This window comes from Orcinus orca, chromosome 4 (assembly GCF_937001465.1).
Source record: "Orcinus orca chromosome 4, mOrcOrc1.1, whole genome shotgun sequence".
NCBI lineage: Eukaryota > Metazoa > Chordata > Mammalia > Artiodactyla > Delphinidae > Orcinus > Orcinus orca.
This window is the reverse complement of record NC_064562.1, coordinates 35,634,172-35,653,972: the sequence shown is the minus strand read 5'-3', so window position 1 is coordinate 35,653,972 and position 19,801 is coordinate 35,634,172. Positions and strand designations below refer to the sequence as shown.

The 19,801-nt window shown below is 31.8% G+C and overlaps 1 protein-coding gene across 2 annotated transcripts in view; it reads right to left on the bottom strand.

Moving 5' to 3' along the window:
* Window positions 1-939: 939 nt before the first annotated feature.
* The window catches only part of RBM46 (RNA binding motif protein 46), a 36,242-nt gene continuing 17,380 nt past the window's right edge, over window positions 940-19,801 (bottom strand). The window contains exons 5-6 of one of the 2 annotated variants that reach the window (XM_049709096.1): window positions 9,398-9,457; window positions 1,750-2,954 (exon numbers count right to left, since the gene is read on the bottom strand). In XM_049709096.1, coding sequence (XP_049565053.1) covers window positions 9,402-9,457 — 56 coding nt within the window. In that variant the 3' untranslated portion in view covers window positions 1,750-2,954; window positions 9,398-9,401. Of the gene's footprint in view, window positions 2,955-9,397; window positions 9,458-19,801 lie in introns of both variants that reach the window. The other variant, XM_049709095.1, reaches the window with a different exon arrangement.

Genomic DNA, 19,801 nt, shown 5'->3' with positions numbered 1-19,801 from the left:
AAGAAAAAAGAATGAGAAGAATGGAGGACAATATCAGAGACCTCTGTGACAACATTAAGCACACTGACACTTGAATTATAGGCATCCCAGAAGGATAAGAAAAAAAGAAAGTGTCTGAGAAAATATTTGAAGAGATTATAGTTGAAAACTTCCCCTAACATGGGAAAGAAAATAGTCAATCAAGTCCAGGAAGCTCAAAGAGTCCCATACAGTATAAACCCAAGGAGAAACATGCAGAGACACGTATTAATCAAACTAACAAAAATTAAACACAAAGAAAAAATATTAAAAGCAAGAGAAAAGCAACAAATAACATACAAGGGAATCCCCACAAGGTTATAAACCGACCTTTCAACAGAAACTCTACAGGCCACAAGGGAGCGGCAAGATATACTTAAAGTGATGAAAGGGAAAAACCTACAACCATGATTACTCTATGAAAAAAGAAACTAATTTACTCTCCGATAACTTCTGCTAGAAAAAACTTTAGTAGAAGAAATATATGCAACTATTTCATATTCTATTAATGAAAACCCTATACCCCATACAATGAGTTGATCAACAAAGTTAATGTCTGGTATTCTAAGAGGAAAGATTTTTGTCTCTATAAATTATGCAAACCATCATTAGAAACTGATTACAGATGTATACTGCTAAACTATTAAACAGTCCAAATAACCTGGATTCATTAATTATTCATAAAAAAATGGAGGAAACGTCACAGCGTTCATGAAAAAAGTATTTCTATTGGCCCCTGAAAAGGACTTTTGTTACGTTTCACAAAACTATTAATTTTCTTTCTGCAGTATCCTTTGCTTTGGTCCCAATGAAGACACTGAGCCTATGTGTACCAAGTAGGGAAAATTGTTCTCAGAAGGTCAAAGCGGTTGTGAGAGCTATTTTTTTTGTGCATACCAATAAACAAAAGTGAAACACGTACATATTAGAAGCATTGTATATTTAATGTCAAAGAATTTGAATTCAAGTACAAAAATTAACACATGATTTCAACATTAAAAACCATAACACTTATTACTCAAAGAACTATACAGCGAATATCAAAAACACAAATGGAGCGTAACTATAAAAACCTTAAATACATTAACAGCAAAATTATAATGTATTTCTACAACAAACAATTAACTAAAATATTTATAGTTATTTTCAAGGACCACAATGGTAGATTGCTTTTTCTTTAGTACTGCATAAAATCTGCATTTTAATCTTTTTGCCCTTCATTTCTTTCTACATAATAGTTAGATGCTTCTGTTTATATAATTGTTCTAATCGCTAATACAGGTAGTGATCCTTGGTAATCAAATCTAGTGCAACCATTGTCTGCAAGTGCTTTAATACTTGAGAAACTCTATTTAGCAAAGTTACAATGAAAACTTCTGGGTTCTACTGACCACTCAGGAATCAGAAGTTATTTAAAATCCCAAAAGTTTAAAAAGAACAGCAGTTTGTTATAACTTTATCAAGAGAAATCACTAAGTAACTTTTTAAACTTAGCATTTTTAAAAGTTTTACAATGGTAGGTTATTCTGAATTGTGACTGATATTTACTATGTTGAAATAAATATATAATTATCATTTTAAAACCAAATGTACAAACCCGATTCTAAAATAAAACAGTATTTTAATTTGCATGTTTTACAAGGAAACTTTCATACTCCTATTTATAATATTTTCTTCAGAAGAATGAGGCTTGATTGGAGATATATAGCCGCTGTCCAACATGGCTGCCATTAGCAAGTGATACTGTTGGTGACAAGGGATAGCCTGGATAAGAATAAGGCCTTGAAGTGTAAGGAAGCAGGCTGGGAGGCCAAGAAGAGAGGGTAGCACTAACAGGGGAAAGACTATTTATTGAGCTGCGACGGAAATTGTAGTCTGTAAATAAATACATAACAATTATGCTTCACATCTTTATGGTTACAAATTTAATTCAAAGAGACAAAGCATTAAAACTATAATCACATTTTAACATAATGTTCTAACATTCAAAATCCTGATAATCTTATATTGCTGGTAAAGACTGTTTCAGCATTCACTGCACTGCAAATCCTGATAGTTTCATCAGTCAGTATTACATAAACTTTCACTGACACAATACTTCAGAGATCTTACTAGAATGCATTCTTGGATATCTATTAATTGTTTTGTGTCTTTATGATCACCGAAAAAGAGAACCTCTGATTTCTCTTGCTCTATCCACAAGGAAACTCCTTTTAAATTTGGTACTGACACTAAGGGATTGTCCAAGAAGAAAAGATATAGAACAGTGAATTCATATTTGCTTCTTTTTTGAAACTGTATTAGGTATCAAACCAGCAGACACATTTACCCCTGGACTGCAAAAATTGTCTAATATTTCATTATTTAAATACTAATGTAAACATTTATATAACCCCACAAACCAATTTAACATTAGAATCCTACTGGTACCATAAAACAGTAAAATGAATCATCTTTATAAAATAAACTTCAAGAAACCATTATCAACTTACAGTACAGAAAAATCCAAAAATTAAACCAAATTATTTCTTTAGAAACCAACATTTGAAATACTACTATTCCACAATAAACATTCATCTTATGTATGAATAATTTCCTGCTTCATTAGTTATAATGTTTATAGATGTGTGTGAGTACTAAAGACCAAATTTGCAAATCCTGTACTTTCCAAAAACTCAACTATGTTCTTTGGTGTAGAGTAAGCCAAGGGTGTGAAAATGACTATGAAGTGATTATTTATAAAAGGTATGGTGTTTCTAAGAACAGAAGAAATTAGCTCATCTAATGCACAGGTAAAGTTTTTTCTATATTTTCCTGGTGCTATAAATGAGGCCTAAAAATGAATATTAACTTAGTATTGTCATGGGACTTAATATTAAGCCAACAGGAATGAGATCAACTGCAGGAGAATAAGCTCAAGCAACATCAGAAAGGACCTAGTTAAGAAAAAAAAGAAAAAAATCAGTTAAATATAGGTTTAATTTCTAGCACTGTAAAACTCTAATTAGAATAATTTTATAACCTTTTTATTTTTATTAATGGTACCATAAGATCAATACAAGCAGTTTGTTCCAAGAAAACATAAATACATTCAAGGCATACAGTTCAAAATATTTTCAGTATTTTGAAACTGGATAAGGAATGACTTTGACACCATTTGCTTTTCTAATATCCCAAAGTAGGATAACTCTAGGTATTAGAGAACTTTTTTTCTTCTCTTCAAGGATCCACTTTGCCTGAAACGTTATGGCATTGAGTATAAACAAAAACCTTAGTGTTCCTGATAATTCAAATAATTGCTAAAAAAAAAAAGTTCTGATACTCTTCTTCTAAACGTTATCACACAAATACAATAAATTCCTTATTAAGCATGTATATATAACTAGCGCTTTCAAATTTTAACAGTGTGGTACAGACAACATGATTTAGAAGAACAGATCTTTAAATATTTACACTTCTGTATGTGGGGAAATGTAGTTTTCAGAGAAATCACTTTCACTTTGGGTTTATATTCATTCAAGATCTAATGCAGCCTACTCATGAACTGTGGATAAAAAAGAGATCTTCAGGAGAAGATTTCACAAAGAAGATAGACAGACAACTGGCTACTAGCAGAGTGCTTATCAGGTCTGAAAATTTGTATTTCTGATATTCCCCTGATGTAAACCTTCAATTTACAAATACCCTAATGGACTGTTTTATTCTCACATTTTTAAGGAGACTAAATTAAAGTATAAAATTAAAAGTTCACTTTGATGACTTTATTCACAGAGGATAAATCAAGAAAAAAATTTCCCCCAATACTACAAAGATTAGGAAACGAAAAACTTCAGATGTTTATAAGCATTTCAAAAATATTTTTTTTACAAGTTAAGAATCTAAATATATTCGGGAAAACATCTGGGTGATTAGAAAATATAATACATGTCAAACTTGAGACAATAACTGTGAGATAAACCTAGATGAACCATGTTTTCCCCTAACATACAACTTATATATCACAGACAATAAAAATCAGAAAACATCACTGATTCACAAATTAACAAATGAATTAAAATTCCTAACATATACTTACTTGCCCACCCCTGCTTTTTCTTCCCAATGAACATCCTTAGCTCTTCAATCCCACTGTTTCTGCCTCAGACTGGGATATTACTCCCCTTCCCCCCTCTTCTTAAGGGAACGATACAGAGCCAATTTCAGAATTTAAGTTTTACACTGAGAATTATTCAACTGTCTTAATTAACACTTTTTAAACTGAGGTACAATTTACATACAATAAAATGCATACATCCTATGTGTTCATTTCAATGAGTTCTGATAACTGTATAAAGCTATGTAACCAACACCCAAAACAAGTTATAAAACATGTCCATCAATCTAGAAGTTCCCGTCATCCATTCCAGTCAAGAGCTCTTTGGAGGCAACCACTTTATGATTGCTATCACTATAGCTTAGTTTTGACTGTTCTTGGACTTCATATAAAATGTATTCTTAAAGTATTTTTTTATGTCTTCTCTCAACATAATTTCTAAGATTCATTCATATTGTATGTAGCAGTAGCTTCCTTTTTATTGTTCAGTAGTATTCCACTGAATGAATATACTACAATTTCTTTATCCACTCACACTCACCTGTTGATAAAGATTTGGGTTGTTTCTAAATTTTGACTATTACGGATAAAGCTGTTATGCACATTCTTACACAAGTCCTTTTGTGGATACATATTTTCATTTCTTTGGAGTAAATAACTAAGAGTAGAATTGCTGGGTGGTAGGTTAGAGATAGATACTGCCGAACAGTGCATTGTGATCATTTTTACACTCACGTCAATAAAATATGAGAGGTCCAGTTGCTCCAAACCCTCACCAACATTTGTTATTGCCAGTGTTTTTAATCATCGCTATTCCAGTGATATGAATGGTATCTCATTTTAGCTTTAATTTGGATTTCTCTTATGACTAATAACGTGTTCAGTGACCACTTGAATATCTTCTTTAGTAAAGTATCTGTTCAAGCCTTTTGATCATTCTTATTGGTTTTGCCTTTTTACCATTGATATCAATAAAATTTTTGACTAATTAGATTCTTTAAATCAAAATATTAAATAGCAATAGGTTGAGTCCTCGGAAGTCTCTAATTCAAACCACCTCTTTCACTGAAGAATATTACAGACAAAAGATGGTTGATTAAGTGACTTTTCCATATTCCCACAGTTAAATGGAGAAAAAAACAAATCAAAAATTAGGCTTCCCAGTTCCTAGGAAAGTATTATTTCCACTTGATCAAGCATTTTACTCTGGCAATCTTCTCAAAACTGGGTTGAGAGAAAGCGTTTCCAAAGGTTGTTGTGCGTAGGGGGAGAGAAATAAAGTAGAGGGTGCTCTAAGCTACCTGGCTTCTGCTTGAGCCTGCCCACGCCCACACTTCCCACTTAAATTCACACAGCTCTGCATTCCCTTGCTTTATACGCTAAACTTTTATGTAACATTTCATTTGAAGAAAAGGCCCTTTTAACGCTTTAATATAATTATTAGAGATAACATTTTGATCAAATCCTCTAAAATTTCATATTTATATGTTGAATGGACACATTTTTACAGAATAACTTTGACCTATATTAAGACTAGTAAATAGGCTTAACCTTAAGTGCCAATTCAAATCAAGCAGTAATCGCTAAAAGGACCCTGGATTCCAAGGGATTCTGATGCTGTGTCTGGAATAAGCAAGAAAGTGAGTAGTAACTGTAGCGCCACATCTGACATGGGCACAAGAGCAGAGCCTGGCAGCACATTCATCACCTGCTTGCCAGTCCTGCCTCTGCAGCGATTATAATTTGGTCTCCTACCTTTCTCTGTCCAGCACAAGAGATGAATACCACCAATATGTTCCTCAGTGAAAACTAAGCAATAGATATATACTGATTTACTCTCTTCTTGTGTGTCCCTTTTTTGTTTCTAATTCTCTTACACCTCTTGACCGAACATCACAGATTCTCTAGCTGCTTTTGTTTCATATGAAGAGGGGGAAACCCTTAATAGAGACCTTAAAGTGAGTTCAGTTGAAAGCATCTTCTCATACTAATCTTTTTCTTTTAGTTTGTTTCTGACCAGATATTCTTTAAACTAATTTTCCATTAGAAAGTAAATTCTTCATAATTGGTTTTTTTCTTTTCCTTGTTAGCTCTGAGTTCTACCTTCACCACCCACCCCCTCTCTTTTTGATGCACCTTTTTAAAGTGTACAATTCAGTGGTTTTTAGTATATTCACAAAGTTGTGCAACCAAACTCCACTATCCAGAAATTTTCATCACCCTCAACAGAAACTCTGTACTTACTAGCAGTCGCCCCCCATTCCCTCTCCACCAGACCCAGCAACCACTAATTTTTCTGTTTCTATAGATTTGCCTATTCTGGATTTTTCATATAAATGGAATCATATAATTTATGTGGTCTTTTTTAACTGGCTTCTTAGCATAATATTTTCAAGGTTCATCCGTGTAGTATGTATCAGAACTTCATTGCTTTTTATAACCACTGTCTGGAGATACTGTATTTCATTTATCCATTCATTAGTCAATGGACATCCAGGTTGCTTCCACCTTTTGGCCATTAGGAATAATGCCGCTAAGGAATAATATGCACAAGATTTTGTGTGGACATATGTCTTCAATGTATGTCTTCTCTTGAGTAAATAACTAGGAATGGAATTGCTGGGTCATATGGTAAACTCTACGTTTAACTTTCTGAGGTATTGCCAAATATTTTCCAAGGCAGCTGTACCATTTTAACACTTCCAACAGCAATGTATAAGGTTTGAAGCACCTGATATTTTAACCTATGAAATACATTTCTCACCTTAATACATATTTTAAGTATTTCTTTAGATTTCTATGAGATCTTTATAAAAATTTTGGAAAAAATTTCATTTTACCATTTTATTATTTCAATTTCTAACATTCCAAGAGTCATAACTATAACTCAATAACTTTCTTTTACTGAACCACTGAATTTCATCTGCAAAACAAGTTTTTGGTAACAGTGTTTATTATACATACCCAGAATATAAAATACAGCTGGGTTCAAACACAGAGATTTACAAAAATCATCTGTATTAGAATATTATTAACATTTATCATTTATTATTTTGTACTTTCTCCTAGTACTGAAGACCAAGAGCTAACTATAAGGCAGAGGAAAGAATTTTCAGTACTGGTACTTATTAAGCAACTTATAACCTATGAAATATTTAAAAATCATTAACTATAAATTTTTAAGTGATACTTTTGGCTGGAATACACTAGTATTATCAAATTTACTGGCATTTTTACTTCATTTACTTTCCCTACTTCAATTTTTAAAAAGTATTTTTATTGTCTACTTAATTTTTCCTATCAGGTGACTGACAGCAAAGGGCAAAAAGTAGATGGGCAATGACCAACATTTTTTCTAAGACTAGGCCCACAGGGTAACTCAGGCCACTATTTCTGTTTTAAGATGATTTATAGGAGGGTTTGAGTATGATAATCTTAGCAACAGGTGGCTGGATAAGAAAATTATTGTCTATAACTGTTTCCTTATAAGGTTCTAGTTAATTAGTTCTCTGATTTTACTAGATGATTATATTTTTCAGATTCAATTTTGGGGGAAAAATCATCTATTTCTGTTTTCAACTAAATTAGTTTTTTAATTTACAATGTATTTTCCCATATAATTTTGAAAGAGTGATTTGGATTTTAAATTCTTACTCTGAAACTTCGATATTGTATAACAATCATAAACATATACTTTGTCAGATATCAGTACTTTTATTTTTAAGAAATTACAGCCATTTTGTTCTAAATTATCTCTAAAGATTATAATTTAAACTTCAAAAACAAGGGTTTGAAATCCTAGAAAATGCAAACTAATGTCACTATAGTGACAGCAGTCAGTTCAGTGGTTGCCTAGGAAAGAGAGTAGGAGGAATGGATTATAGTAGAGGTGATAGAAATGTTTATTTTCTTGATTTTGGTGTCATTTCACAGACTTATACATAAAGCAAAACTGACCAAAGTGTACACTTTAAATATGTGCATTTTATTGTATTTCAATTATACCTCAAAAAAGTTATAAAGAAATCCCAAATGTTTCTCTAGGTTAGTTTAAATGTTTCTCAAACTACATCCCACACAATTCAAGTACCTTGTCAAAACAAGAATCCCTTAGGCCAAAAAACATTGGGAAAATTTTAGGAAAGATGGGTTTAACAGCTAAACAAATTGCTACTGCAATTATTCAGGATGCTAACATGCATTATGATTTCCAAGGGGAGTATATATAGTACATGGTTCTTCCCAAACTTGACCATAGAAAGAGTTATTTCACTCAACAACTTGGCAAATCAGTTTGGGAAGAACTTTTAATAGGGATACTATATAATGGGAAAACATTAAAAACAAATCAGAAAAATTCTTAAAATACATTAAACACAGCAATTACAAACTCAAATGCCTTCACAGTCCAAGATGTAACAAACAAAAGAAGAACTCAAAAAGGAACAAATATAAAACAAATGCTGTCCAGCTATTTGTACTGAAATGAAACCCAGCTGCTTTCCTTTCAAAAAACTGAAGAGACCAAACAAATCATATCAAGAGCTTCCAGTTTGCTACCTTTGTATTAAGAGATTGAATTAACATCAAATTCCTTTCCATGCTAGTTTCTATACCATTTTGGAAAGAGAGGAATAAAAGAGCAGCCTATGAGAGGGAAAATTATGATCCAAGCTATAGCAAACTAGGATTGTAACCTACTCAAGAACATACGGATTACTACCCAGGGAACTACAACATTCTTTTTGCCTCTACATGTAAAAAGGAGTTTGGATAGTAATAATCTTTACTCAAACTTATTATAAACTACCTTTAGCTTCCTACTAAAACTTATCCTTCTCAGTACCATGTTGGAAAAACTAAACAGTGAATCCTAATAAACATAACTTTTATTCTAAATTGTATCAACAATAATTTTGGTTTAGTAAGTTTGAAAAAACTAGAGTTCCATTTTCAAATAAGTTTGAGAAATTCTGGGTAATCTACTTTATAATACACTCATTCCAACTACATCCACCTTAATACTGTTTGCCATCCTGGTGGTTCACAATGTACACACTAGCATGTTAAAAGTTTTCAGAAGACCTGAAATATAGAAGTCAGTTTAACTCTAAAACTTTGCTCAATGCATCTATAATTAACAAAACTATAATAATTAAACATTTTCACAAGGTTTCACTGAACAATTTTACCTATTTCTTCTTAAAACCATAAGAAGAATAATTTATAACTGGCTTTCTGGAAACTAAATATATCACTTAATATTCCTAAGAGAATTTTTCTTACCTGTTTATTTTCTCCAAATTCTTCTACATAAGTCCAGGCTGAAGAGACTGTGTTCCCTGTCTGTAAGCAGTGAAGACAGAAAAGAATTGAGTCTTTAGATTGATGTTACCCCTTATCTTGGAAGTGCATGGAATCCTTGATAACTTTAGGTTAAAAGTATTTGATCAGTAAATATGAAAATAAATTTAGAGGAAAAGAAAAAAGTGATAGTTATTTCTGAAGTTCTGCAAAGATGAACAAAGAGAACAGTACTTTGATTTTGGAATGAAAATTATGAGTTAATACATTAACAGAAAAAACATATCTTTCTATACACATTAAGTCCTTATTAGTTGGTTTCTCCAAGAAGTACTACTCTACCAATAAAATAAGAAAAGGATTTTAAAAACAACTGAGATTGCCCAATTTTTGATAAGCAGATAGCCAAAGAATCTAAGTGAATTTGAAAAATATCAATATCCTTTCTTTCCATCTTAAAAAGAAATAAATGGCCAAAATAATACCATAAAAAATATCTGGGTTATTAACAGCTAAACTTTAGAAGCCTAGTTTAGCCATATATAGTACAACTCTGGACATCCATCCATTTTGGTGGATCTCTCTTCATAGGAATGTATATCCAAAGCTATGCTAAGAAACTGCATTAGAGTATGAACAAATGAAAAATGTTTGATGATCCACATAAAACTATAGATTTTTAAATACCCATCTTGAAGATAACTCAGCAGAAAAAACAGTCACAGTATTTTCTGAGTTTTACATAATGAAATAGGTAATTTAATCAACCCCCCACCCAGTGAGAACTATAACACCTAGACAATTATTAAAAGCAAAACTACCTAGATGAAAGCACTGAGAATGGCCAAGACTGAAGAACTGTGGGACTGTGATCTTAGACAAGAAACCCAAAGAGGTGCGCACGTCTTCTGGAGGTGTGTTTTGCCTAGGAGGATTGGCCAATTCTAAAGACTCTGAAAGGCAAGGGAAGATGGCAAGAGACAGACAAATTTCTGAGGACAAGAGGACAAAAACTGGAACTGAGGAGCTACTGATGAGGCAAGTCTGGAACCGTGAATAAAACTGAACCAGAAGTAGACCAACTTTAATGATGACTAAATTCAAATCTTCTCAATCCCTGCCTGGATTAAGACAATGTGGGATTGCCAGTCCTTTGGTCACCTTTCTGAAGCAAAAATAAATCCTCTCTGAATAAAGTTAACAGCACGTTCACTTTTTTCATATACAATATCTGGAATTCAATCGAAAAGAACCAATCAAATAAAGAGATACAATGTGACCTAAAAGCACAAGAAACAAAAGTCAACAGTAACAGATCTACAGGAAATGTAGATAAAGTTTTCAGAACTAGATATTAAAATAATTATGACTAATATACTCAAGGAAATAAAAAACCTGAAAATTTTGGAGGGAAAGTGTAAATCATAAAAAAATGTCAAATGAAATTTTAGAACTGAGAAATAAATTCAAATAATGGTTTTATCATGCTAGACACAGATGAAAAAAAGAATTCATGAACCAAAAGATAGGTCTGAAGAAAATATGCAAACTAAACATACAAAAGAATGAAAAAGAACAGAAAGAACATAGTAGATAAATGGGATACAGTAAAATGGTCTAAGAAATGTATAACTGGAAGAAATGTATAACTGGAAGAAATGGAAATGTAAACTGGAAATGTATAACTGGAAGAAATGTATAACTGGAAGAATAGAAAGGATACACAAAATGGGACAAAAGCAATACATGAAAAGAGAATCACTTAGAACTTTCTAAAACAAGTGAAAAACACTGATCCACAGATTTTAGAAGTGGTGAAAGTGCCATTTAAGATAAAAACTAAGAAAGCTACACGTAAGTCTATCACAGTAACACTTGTGAAAATCACGAGAAAATATTAAAAGTAGCTGGGGGGTGGGGAGGTTTACAATAAAGGAGTAATAAGCAAATTATAGCTGACTTCTCAACAGAAACAACAGAAGCCAGAAGACAGTGAGTGGAATTAATAAGTTCAGAGAATTAAAGGAAAGTAACTGCTGATCTAGTAAAAAATACCCTTTCAAAAGGCAGGTGAATTAAAGACATATTCAGGCAAACAAAACTGAGGTAACCTGTCATAGGTATATTCATACCAAAGAAAACACAAATGAAATGTTCTTTGAGCAGAATAAAGAAATAATCATAGTTGACACATAGAAGGAAATAAAGAGCAAAGGAAATGATATATAAATGGTAAATGAATACTAATCTATATTAACTAAACACTATTATAATTTGGTATGTGGGGAGTTAAAACATATAAGTTAAAGACATACAGAAATATCAAGACACTACACAAAACTGGAAGAGAAAATTTAAAAAGTTAAGAGTGTACTAAGGTCCTTGCATTGTCTGGAATGGAATAAAAGCAGTAATTAATATTAGATTTCAGTGAGTTAAGAATACATGTTGGAGACTACAGGGTAATAACTAAAAGGATAATAAAGACTCTATGACTAATACAGCTAAAAGAAGAAGAGAGAAAAGGGCAAATAAATAATCCATCAAAAGAAGGCAAGAAAGGAGAAAAGGGAAATAGAATAGGGACACAGAACAAGGAATAGAAAGCAAATGGCAAGACAACAGACTTAATTCTAAGCATTTCAATAAGTATATTCAGTTCAAGCTGAGCAAACTCAAAACACAGACTTTCAACAAAAACAAACTTCAGCGACAACAACAACAAAACCTAACCATATATTGGGCTCATCTTAAGACTAAGATTCAGGGAAAGTAAAAGTTAAAATATAGAAAAAAATACACATGCAACCCTAATCAAAAGAAAGCTTGTAAGGCTATGTTAATATCAGAAAACGTATTCTTTAAGGCAGGGATGCGTGATAGAGACAGAATGACACAGTATAATAATAAAAGGTACACTTCACCAGAAAAATATAACAATTCTAGATTTCTATGCACCTAATATACAACCTCAAAATATAAAAAGCAAAAACTGACAGAAACAAAAGGAGGAAAAGATAAATTTGTAGTCATAGTAGGTGATTTTCATGACCCTCTCATAGTAATAGAATAAGCAGGCCAAAAACACATGAAAGATAAATAAATTTATACATATAATTAGTAAACTTGGCCTAATTTATATTATGAGTTGAACTGTGTGCCCAAAAAAGATACATTGAAGTCCTAACCCCTAGTACCTCAGAATGTGACCTTATTTGGAAATAGGGTAACTGCAAATGTAATTAGTTAAGATGAGGTCATACTGGAGTAGGGTGGACCCTTAATCTACTATGATTGATAACCTTATAGGAATAGAGAAACACAGAGAGGAGAATGCCACGTAAAGACACAGGGACACACAGGGAGAAGACAACCATATCCAACACAGGCAGAGATTGGAGTAATACATCTATAAGCCAATGAACTAAAGGACTACTGGCGAACACTGGAAGCTAAAAGTGGCAAGGAAATTCTCCCCTACCAGCTTCAGAGGGAATATGGCCCCAACAACACTTTGATTTCTGATTTCTAGCCTCCAGAACTGTGGGAGAATAAATTTCTGTTGCTGAAGCCATCCAGATTGTGGTACTTTGTCACAGCAACCCTAGCAAACTAATACACAGCAATTAACAACTGGAAACACATTCTTTTTAAGCAGGCATGAAATATTTACTTTAATTGGTCATTAAAAAACAAAAGACAAAGGACTGAAATGATACATAATATACTTTCCAATCATAGTAAAATAAAAACAATATAACTAAAAAATCGTCATATGTTTAGAAATTTATACTCGTGAAAGGAAATCAAAATATTTTCAAAAAGATGATGATAAAAATAAAGTACATCAAAACGTATGTGATGCAGCTATAACCACACTTAAAAGGTCAATTTGTAGCCTGGAAATGCATACAGTGTAATAAAAGAAAGGCTGAAAACTCTAAACTAAGGTGGCTTCTTAAATGATATTCCACATATCCAAAAAATAAACAACACCAATCTTAAACAAACTCTCCCACAGAATGGTAAAAGAGAAAAAACTTCCTAATGTTTTTATGAGGAAAATTATGGGCCAATCTTATGAATGAACATAGATACAAAATCCTAAAGAAAGTATCAAAAATCAAATTCATCAATACATAAAAAGGATAATGTACCATGACCAAACTGGGTTTATTTCAGAAATGCAAGACTGATGTCACATTCAAACATCAATCAATGCAATTCACCACATTAAAAGAATAATAGACAAAATGATATAATTATCTAAATAGATACAGAAAAAATTCATCACCCATTTGTGATAAAATCTCTTAACAAACTAGGAAGGGACTTGAAGGGACTATTCTTACTGTGATAAAGGGCTTCTATAATAAAAACCACAGCAAACATCATACCTTAATGGAGAAATATTGAAAGTATACAAGGATGCCTTCTATCATTATTTGTATTCAAGACTGGACAAGTGGTTCTAGCCAGTGCAATAAGGCAAGAGAAAAAAGAAAAGTATAAGGATAGAAAGGAAGACAAAATTTCTCATTATTTGCAATTGACATGACTGTGTATACAGAAACATTTTAAATAATGTAGAGCCAAAACAAACCATTATACTCAAATGTTTTATTCAATACATAAAAAATAAATTGTATTTATATAAACAGGAACAATCAGAAATAGAAAAGGCACCTTTTACAATGGCACCGCAAAACATTAAATACCTAGGAATAAATCTAATAAAAAATGTAGGAGATATTTAAATAAATATTTATGTTTAGAGAAATTAAAGAAAGTCTAAATAAATGGATAGATCTATAATTTTCATGGATCAGAAGGCCCAATACTATGAAAATGTCATTTCTTCACAAATTGAGCCACAGGTTCAATTCAATTCCAATCAAATTCCCAGTAGGGTTTTTTTGGTAAAAATTTATAATCTGATTCTAAAATTCATGTGGAAATATAAGGGCTGTGATGAGTCAAGATAATTATGGAGAAAAAAGTTGGGAAGATATTCTCTACCAAATATTAAGATTTTCATAATTAACACACTGTAATAAAATCAATCAGTGGAAGAGAATACAGAATGTATAGTAAGACTTATATATATATGTATGTGTATATAAGTATGTGTATGTGTGTACACACACATACATACAATACATACTTCACAACCTCACTAAATTTGAAAGATAAAAAAAAAGTTTCCAGAAGATAATACAGGAGACTATTTTATCACTTCAAGGTAAGCAAAGATTTCTTAAGCAGGGTACAAACAGCACTAACTTTAAAGACTGATAAATTGAACCACACTAAAATTAAGAACTTCTGTTATTTTCAAAGAGTATCATGAAGAGAGTAAAAGGTAAGCCACAAGTGGAAGAAGGTATCTGTTAAAGTATTATCTCCAACAAAGGGCTTGTATCTTAAGTAATAAAGAAAAAAAACAGATGACCCAATACAATAAAGGGACAAGAGACTTAAATCAAGAGACACTTCATCAAGAGGATATCTTAATGCCCTATAACCCTATTAAAAGATGCTCACTAATATTACTAGTGATATAGAAGTTATAATCTCAACGAGACAGCAATATATACTAACCAGAATATTCAATATTAAAAGACTGATAATACCCAAGGTATTGACAGGGATATGTATGGAACAACTGAAACCCATGTGCTGCTAATAAAGTGTAAATTGGTATAATCACTTTGGAAAACTGTTTGGCATTATCTACTCAAGTTTTAAAACTATGACCTACCACTTTCACTCCTATGTATTCAACAGAAATACATGCAAGAACACCATGTACAAGAATCTTCACAGCATCATTATCTCAAACAGCCCAAACTGAAAGCACTCAAATTTCTAACAACAGAAACAGCAAATAAATTCTATGATTTCGATTGAATCCTTACATTGATGAGAGTGAATGAACAGTACTGCTACATGCAACAACATGGGCCAATCTCATAAACATAATGTCAAAATAAGCCAGACAAAAGTTTACAAAATTTTGTACAAATTTCAACAACAGAAGTAGTCAGAAGACTGGTTTCCTTGGGAACAGAGAGAGTAATATCTGAGTGGGGGTACAAAGGAGGCTTCTAGGGTATTGATTGATATTTTATGTCTTCACCTAGTGGTTACACTGATGTGGTCCCTCTGTGGCAATTCACAAAGCTTTCAGTTATGAATTGTGCACTTTTCTGTTTGTATGTAATGTAATAAATTATAAAAAAGAGGAATTAGAACATACACATGAGAAGTTGATCATTTATAATTATAAAAAATTAAACCACTTAATAAAGTTACTATCAATACAGAATAAGATAAAAGAAAAATGATTCAAAGTAACTTTAAAAAACTATAATGGTGATTGATTTTCAGTAGAGATGCTAAATGGAATTACTATTAAATATGGAACAAGTCTTCCTTCCAAAATGCCTTCACAGACTACCACCTGGACCTGGGGTTTTAAGAATTAGTTTTCTGTTAATCTTTAAGTTGAATGAAATCAAGTTCAACAGGAAAAAAATGCTGGGTTCAATTACTGATATAGGACAATTACATTTCTGTTAATAAATATACAGAAGAGATGGTGAAAACCTATCAGCAGAACCTCAGTTTAATATCAAACACAAGGTTACTACTGGTGCTTTAGTCCAGTTTAATTTGCCATTTATTAGTGTTGTTCCTTTAAAAAAAGACATATATTCCGATAAATTATTTTGAATGAGATTATTCAGTAATCAAGATACAGGAAGAGGCCAGGAAAAGAAAAGGTATATTGAAAGTCAAGAATAAGAATAGGATACATTAAACTTCAAAGGTCAGAGACAGGATCTTGTTTTCTGAAAACTGAAATCATTGGATATGTTATTTTACTCTTCTGCTATGTAGGAATAAGAGCCAAAAGAATGATAAACTAAGTATAATTTCCACTAATTAGGATTCTAATTTTCATTATACTCATGAAGATATGACACTGTAGAACTATGACCTGTTCTGTAAAGATGTGATGAAAAGTTTTAAAAGTCACTTAAAACTAAATGTTACAAGTATATTCTGTATCTTTGAAGATTTTACTGGTTTCAGTTTGAAGAAGATTTCCATATACATTTTATAGTAAATGGTATGAAGATGAAAAGCTGTTTTTCAGACTCTCGGATGTGTCATACTGCTATTTCTTCTTCTGAAAATAGAAAATGACTAAATGCACAGGATTCCAGTATATTCCAAGTAAGACTGCTATATCAGCATCCTGAATTTTCAGGGCTTTTCCTGCCTTTAGGAAACTAAACTGAAACAACTGCATCGCCTAGGTCTATACCTGTGTAGAAGAATGAAGAAATGCAATGCTAATATAAACTAAGTTTAGAAATAATACACAATAAGCTATTGCCAATTATTTTCCACTTGTGAAGTCCTAACAAATGGCACTAAATAGAACTGTAGATTACATAATGAACTTACGAAGCTATCACAATGTTCATTAAAATAATAATATTGTACGTAATACAATCCATTATATTCTACACTACATTTTGTTGACAGAGATAAAAACATGAAGTTTTTCTCAGATAATTTAAAGCAACTACTACAACCATACTCTCCTGTTCTTCCAATATCCAAATTTCATTCATATATATACATACAGACACACACAATACATATCTATATATTCAATATAAAATAACCCACGACTCAGTCTATATTTCAAAGGTTTCACTATTTTAAAACACTTTATCAGCCTTCTAAAAATTATTTACTGTTCATTTCTACTTCAGTGAAATATACATATATATCATCCTGTTAAACACCATTCATAATCTGATTGTGTATCTGCACCTACCAACTCTATATCTCAGATATTTCTTTTTTAATCCTTTCTTCTTTCTGCTCAAAGCACAGCCAAACTTTATCTTTCCTCGGAATTTTATCTTTTAATCTTACAGAATGTAGATCACTTTCAATTATTTGAAAAGCACCACATGCTCAGAGTATTAAAGGAGGAGATAGTACTGACCTATAATAAATGAAGGACATAAAAACAACAATTTAAAAAAATATATGTACAAAGTCCCCTGGCTTTATAATCCTAATGGATCAAAACTTTATAATAGTAAATAAACAGTAATATAAAAATTACTAAACTGTTGAGTAATATTATAAAGAACAAATCATTCTCAGTTACAATGTCCAAGAAGAGCTTTGTATAACAGATAAAGCAGATAAAAGTAGAATAATATTCCAAGCAGAGTAAGCAGCACTAGGAAAAGCTTGGAAACACCAATGAGCATGGCAAGTTCAGATAATCAAAGCAAGAGGTATTATCTATGGTTAGGTAAGATGGGGCTAAACAACAGAGCATCCTGAACAGAAGAATGTGGAGTTCAGAGGACTTTATTACATTACAATGGCAAGCCACTGTAGGTTCCTGAGCAAGGAAATAATGATGAAAAAGAATAATCAGACCTAACTGGAGTGATAAATTATGTTGCTGAATTACAAAATGAGACATTTGGAGTATAATCAAAAAGCAAAATGAGAATACCAAGCAACAAGAGACCATGAAATAGACGTAGACAAACTTTGCCTATTTGAAATTCTGTCTAGCATCTAATGGAGGAAAAAAACACATATCTTCTGCCACCTTGACACATATACCATCAGCTGGCAATGCTTATCCTACAGTAAACTTAAAAATCTCAAAGCTACAATGTAAACAAGCTATGTTCACAAGATCTTTGTAGCTCAGAATGATTCTTCCAGGATTCAGAAAGATGTCCTAGGTCCACACTACATGGAGTGGTCTGGTATATGGGTTTGTTGGACTAGTGGAGATAAAATTGTCTCTGAAAAGGAGATAAAGTATTAAACAAAAGCCCATTACACTATATTTTAAGTTTTAGAAGAATAACTTGCCAATAATATTCCACGAGTTCACAGCCTGTTATCAAAAGTTTAACATTAGACAAGGTCAGTTTTTCACTGGGATCATGTGAAGTTAACAAAGAACAGCAGTTAAGAGCACAGCCTCTTAGCCAACTGGGGGATCCTGGGCAAATTATTCAATCTACTGAAGCCTTGGTTTCTTAATTTGTTAGAAAAAAGAAAGTGAAGACATTAAAATAATATCTATAGTACCTCAAAGAATTGACAGAATAATGTAGTATCATGTAAAGGCATTAAGCACAGTACCTAACATACAGTAAGTGCTCAAAGAATCTTAACTATTATTATTACTAATAAAATTCATTATTATAAATAATTGGAAAAATCTGTTGTCTTGGATTTGTTTTCTAAGTATTATTCTTCGATACTTATATAGCATATTTCAATATAAAAGGTACTGCTGTAGGCCCTTTACAATTTTAACTCATTTAATATATATAATTACCCTATGAGATAAATACTGTTAACATTCAGATGAGGAAACTGAAGTACTGACAGGTTAAAGTAACTTTTCCAAGTAGGTAATGAAGCTGGGATGTGAATCCAGGAAATCTGGCTCTGAATGCCATGCTCTTTTATTCAATGTGGCCTGTATGCTATACTAAATTTAAAGTACTGAACTTCCTTTTGCTGTAATTCTTTCTAAAATGCAATGTACTATTTCCTGACCCTCTCATCTCAGATTAGGTCAGGTCATGCAATTATATTTTCTCATAACACCCCATACTTCTTTAGAGTGTTTATCAGAACTGTAACTGAATAACTGTCTCCTTCAATACAATGTAAACTCTATGAAGGCAGCAACTGTGTCTGATTCACTACAGTGATCGTCAGGACTTCATATAAAGCACAGTGTTCAATATATATTTGTTGCATGAACATATATATTAACAAGGATTAACCATCAGCCAGCTAATAAACTGCAAATGAAAATAATTAAGCCTACAGGACTGAATAATAACAAAAACTGAATAAAAACAAAACAATAACAAAAACATATGATAAACATAAGGATTCTAAAAATAAACTTTCTTAAATCGAAGTGTGAAAAAGGGCAAATTTTTCAGAGGGCATCAAAATAGCAAGGCTAATACACTCCACGTGGTGTTAAAGTAGATAATTCTGAGTTAAAATAGTCTAGTAAAGAATCTTGCTTTGCCTCCATACATTTACTTAACAATGTAAACAGGTTTAAGAGGCGCAAACTACTAAGTATAAAACAAATAAGTTTAAAAAAGTGTAATGTATAGTACAGGGAATATAGTAGCATTTTATAACAGTTTAGCATGGAGTATAATCTATAAAAATATCAAATTACTATGCTGTACACCTGAAACTAATATTGTAAGTCAACTATACTTCAATTACATAATTAAAATTTTAAAATAAATGTTAAAAAAGTAAAGTTTTTTTTTCCTTTTGTACAAA